Here is a 4,879-nt window from a genome sequence, read left to right as displayed (position 1 = left end):
TCTTCTTCTCTGCTTCTGCCCCTTTTCAAAAATGGTTGTGTTTTTAGACCAAACCTCTCACAGTGTGTGATGAGAAAGGAGTTGTGTCTTCTGTGTCCACCTGGATGCAAGTGTTAATTGGTTGTCTAAACAAGATTTAACCTTAAAGCATTATGCACATGTTCTTAATGGGATCCTGACGATCCGAGACAGTAGGATATAATCAGCAATGTTATCAGGAGACAACACATGAGGCATGTCTCTGAATAATGAATGAGCTTGATCCGTGGCCGGCTTTTACAGTTATATGAAAGCTCAGAGTTGGTAGTGTTTGAGACATCGAGTTTCAAGACATCGAGGCATCATAGTAATTCAAAAGGTCCGAGCATTGATGCGAACCCCCCGTAAAGACGTCCAGTTTGGCCATCCGTCGGACATACACGTTGCGTTTGCTCGCCCGGCCCCCTGAAAAATACAAACGTTTGATACAATCAGAGAGTTGGACCTGGTCCTACAGAGGCAACAGCATAACATTAGCAATCTCTTGTGCAGGGGAAGTTATTTTTAGAAGTCATGGGATCCACAGGATACTGAAAAAGCAACAGAGCAGCTCCTCAGCGGCTGTATTTTTTGTCAGGGAGAGGCTGGCAATGCTCAAATGTCAAAAAGGACAGATTGTCGTTGAGGCACGAGTTTTCCATTTCTGAGCTTTTGTACCACTCGTGTAGTTATCATTTAGCTTCTTCAGCCCAGTCACTTTCAAATTTCCACTTAATAATCATGTCATGGTAAAATCATTAACCTCTTCCCCTCCCTCCACAGGCTACGTCAGCGATTATCTCAGTCCATCTCCCTACGACGACGTGGTGGGAAATGACTCATCCGTCATCTCTAAAGAACCGTCCCCCGAGCATCCGTCGATCATCTACAGCCGCATCGATGACACCTACTCAGGCGACATCCACGGCGACTCGGACCAGCCGGACAGCCCGCGCTCTGAGGTTTCGTCCTCAGCGGAGGCGTACATCAGCGGGGACGCAGCTGTGAGCGATGGGTACACCGTGGACGCCTTCTTCATCATGGACGGACGGTCGCGGAGGAAGTCCTCGGAGAACCCCAAGGGGACCATCCAGAGGCACACCTGCAGCGAGTGCGGCAAAACCTACGCCACGTCCTCCAACCTGAGCCGGCACAAGCAGACGCACAGGAGCATAGACAGCAAGATGGCCAAGAAGTGCCCCACGTGCGGGAAGGTCTACGTCTCCATGCCCGCCATGGCCATGCACCTGCTGACCCACGACCTCAAGCACAAGTGCGACGTGTGCAGCAAAGCGTTCAGCCGGCCGTGGCTGCTGCAGGGCCACATGCGCTCGCACACGGGCGAGAAGCCGTTCGGATGCGCGCACTGCGGCAAAGCGTTCGCCGACCGGTCCAACCTGCGGGCTCACATGCAGACGCACTCGGCCTTCAAGCACTACAAGTGCAAGCGGTGTGACAAGACGTTTGCGCTCAAGAGTTACCTGAACAAGCACTACGAGTCGGCGTGCTTCAAGGGGGCTTTCTCCCCTCTGAGCTCGCTGGGAGAGTGATGGATTCAGAGGTTTCTTTTATTGTTTTAAAAAAAAAATTCACTGGACTCACTCCCTGCTTTTCCTTTCTCTGGCCAACAAGAAGAACGGTGCAAAGGAGGAGTGTTTTCTCCACGAGGATAATGAGGCAGATGGCAACAAAAAAAAATACATTGAGGACATGTCCATTTTTATATCTGCACCCTCCAATCCCTCCGTTGTATTCTCCTTCCTCATGTGGAAGTAGAGTGAGAAGTTTCTTGATTCAATTTGCCACCTGCTTCGATGAGACACACAGCCTTCTGAGGCTGTTTTGAGTGTCTGTGAAGATAAATAAAGCACAGCATATCTAACTGATCATTTTTGAAGATACCCAGATCTATTTATGTCCATATCTATCCTTGTCCTTCTTTTGTTTTTTAACTCACGACAAAACAACACTGAAGCACAATTCCTCTCCCATCTCTTGTCTTCCTGTGACATGAATATCACAGGACTTTTACGCATGAATCACATTTTCAGTTTTCTTGCAAAGAGATTTAATGAATTTTCCTATAATGTTTTTTTGAAAAAACAAAACAAAACATTACATCTGCTATCGTGCTTTCGGTGAAGCTCAGCTCGGACTGCTCGTATAAGGAGACGAAGCTTCAGAACACAGAAAGCACACAGTATTTCTTCTCTTAAATGAAAGAAAATACCATTTTTCATTTACACTAGTGACATACTATGCCTCCTGTATACTGTGCTGGCTACTGAAACATCCACATTGGGCAGCATAATTAACCCTTCCATAACACCTGGTAAGTACACCATTGATTTAGTCTTAAATGGACACAGACATGCAAGCTATTACATTTTCTACGTTACTATTTGTGTTTTAGTTTACTGCCACCAGTGAAAAGGGAAAGAGGATTAAAGAGACAAACTGACCTTCCAAGGCTGAAAGGTCCCACAGAGCCACAAGGGAATTCTTTAATCTGATGTTATTTATCTTTACTTGTGAACTACGGACGAGGAAACAGACATTAGAAATGTCCTGGTTTTCCTCAGAAAGTTTCAAACTTTCTCAAGTTTTGTCAAATTATTTTTCTGGTGCCAGTGGGTATTACGGTATTCAACTTTGAAGTATTTATTTGTGTCTTCATATTGCCTAATTTATTTATTTATTCGTATGTGTTTGTAGATGGATTGATTTTGCACTTTACTTTGTTATACTTTACCTTTGTTAAAAATATGCCAAAGCATTTGACACTTTCTAATTATCAAATAACTTTTTACTTTTGTCTGCCACTTTAATTATAAAAACTACTGCATGCAAAAAATAACAATAGCCTATTAATGGAATCTATGCCAATTTTATGAATCTTTGGGATGTTTTGCCAAACCTTAGATAATAGGCAAATTAAGCAAATTTCTGTCTTCGGCAATATATTTCATTCATATCCGATAGAGCAATAATGCATGATATTTTTGAAGAGACGTATCACAACTACTTGTAACATCTTGATACTTTCAAGTACCACTATTCTATGTAGTTATGAGAAATTGAATTTCAGGGAGTTAGCAAACCAAGTTAGTGTTAAATATGGAGGGTTGGGGTTGAGAGCTCTGTATTAAGAGGGATTGTAGCACTGTTGTGATTCTTTGAGGCTTTCTCCATTTCTGTGATTGTTAAGTGTTTGAATGGATCAAATTAACAAAAGCAGAGAGTAGGTTTTCTCATTTCTGCTGATTTAGTATGAACTATTAAAATGATTGCCTCCTAGTTATAATTCTACTCTTGGCATCATTAGCCTGTGGACAAACATGTTTGTTGTATTCTGAGCTGTTAGGGCTTCCAGGAATTCACACAGATGGCACAACTTCTTTAGGTAGAGGGCTCTGGGTTGAGTCGGGACGGGTCTTTTTGTACATGGTTTATGCACTGCCTGCCTCGTATTATTATACTAAAATATTGTAGAAAGTAGAGGGTACTTCTGTAGGCCTCTGGTGCTGAAACGTGGGTGTTAAACACAAACCTAAAAGAAAAAGCATTGATAGTGTTGGTCCTTAGTGTGTTCATGGCTTGAATTATTGAAAAGGTTGAAACACAACTTTACACAACAGCTGTGGCGCTGGATCTGGGGGCACTTTAACCCTTAGTAGTCCTGAGCTGGTCCCTGCTGGTCCCCTGAGGTTTTAATCAGTGATAAAGAAGCCATCTCCTTCTTTGACTCGCTGTTCTCACCGAATCGGCTCTGCACGCGATATTCATTCACAGACTCCATGTGAGGACTCAGGAGCTACCAGCACTTATCCAGCTGCAGTTTCAGTTTGTTTACTTGGCATCATCTCTAGATGTTGTGAGCTTGTTGTGGCAATTCCCAATGCAATTATAAGGAGAGAAAGGAGAGTCCAGTCATTGGTCAATATTTCAGCACCAGAGTGCATCAAACAAACACTTAGATTCTACTATGAACTACTGTAGCCTACTATAGCCACGAGCTAGTTTACCTATTCTTATATAAAGCACTTCCTGTTACGGATTATATCTTACAACCTTTTTTTTTGTTTAAAAATAGTAGCACAATGAAAGAGTTTAGATTCAGGTAGACAATGCCTTGTACGTAGAGATAACAACCTCTTTCTCCTTTTTCTACTATGATGAATCAAAGGTAAAAACAACAGCGAAGACGCTGACATGTCCTTGAATTACATATGCTTTACAATGACACGCGGTATAAATGGACACCTTCATTACGTGTTATGTCAATTTTCAACATACTTGTGTGAGAGCATCTTCACCACAGCTTTTTTAAGAATGAATGAAAACTGTTTTGCGGCAAGAGGCCTTGTAAATAAGCACTGATGTGACTTTGGAGTGCGATTATTTCTACAGATCTGTATAGACTGACGATGAACAGGATATAGAAGAAGATGATGATGATGATGATGACTATGGTGATGATGGATTTTTCTGGAGCTTCCTGCTATGATTTTTGTTCTTCCTCTGAGGTCTTTTTTGGACCTCCAGTGGCGGTTTGAAACAATGTAAAGCACAAAGACAACACTGGGCATTTTGTTTCACTTTGTAAATAAAAACTAGTTTAAAAGAGTTGCATTGTTCCCTTTTTCTTCAATGAACCCATCACATATTTTGTTTTCTTTTTTTTATTAATCACTAACATTTCAGAATTTTTTTGCCAACTACGCTTTTAACCAGGGACTTACATGTAGTAGGAGTTGTGTCCCCAAGTTTACATTTTCCGTCTCCACACTACTTTAAACGGAGTTGTGAAGACTTGATATTGTCCTTCTCCAAGTCAGAGTAAAGCAGTTGTTAATTAGCA

General features: G+C 42.1%; 1 protein-coding gene across 1 annotated transcript in view; it reads left to right on the top strand.

Annotated features, from left to right (window-relative positions):
• LOC120826720 (transcriptional repressor scratch 1) overlaps positions 1–4,644 on the top strand; it is a 9,575-nt gene extending 4,931 nt beyond the window's left edge. Inside the window, exon 2 of the mRNA XM_040189226.2 lies at positions 802–4,644. Within this exon, the coding sequence (XP_040045160.2) occupies positions 802–1,568 (767 nt within the window). The 3' untranslated portion in view covers positions 1,569–4,644. The remainder of the gene's footprint in view (positions 1–801) is intronic.
• The last annotated feature ends 235 nt before the right edge of the window (positions 4,645–4,879 follow it).

This window comes from Gasterosteus aculeatus, chromosome 10, assembly GCF_964276395.1.
Source record: "Gasterosteus aculeatus chromosome 10, fGasAcu3.hap1.1, whole genome shotgun sequence".
In the NCBI taxonomy this organism is placed as follows: domain Eukaryota; kingdom Metazoa; phylum Chordata; class Actinopteri; order Perciformes; family Gasterosteidae; genus Gasterosteus; species Gasterosteus aculeatus.
Note: the sequence above shows the minus strand (reverse complement) of the source record. Positions and strands in the feature narration are given on the sequence as shown.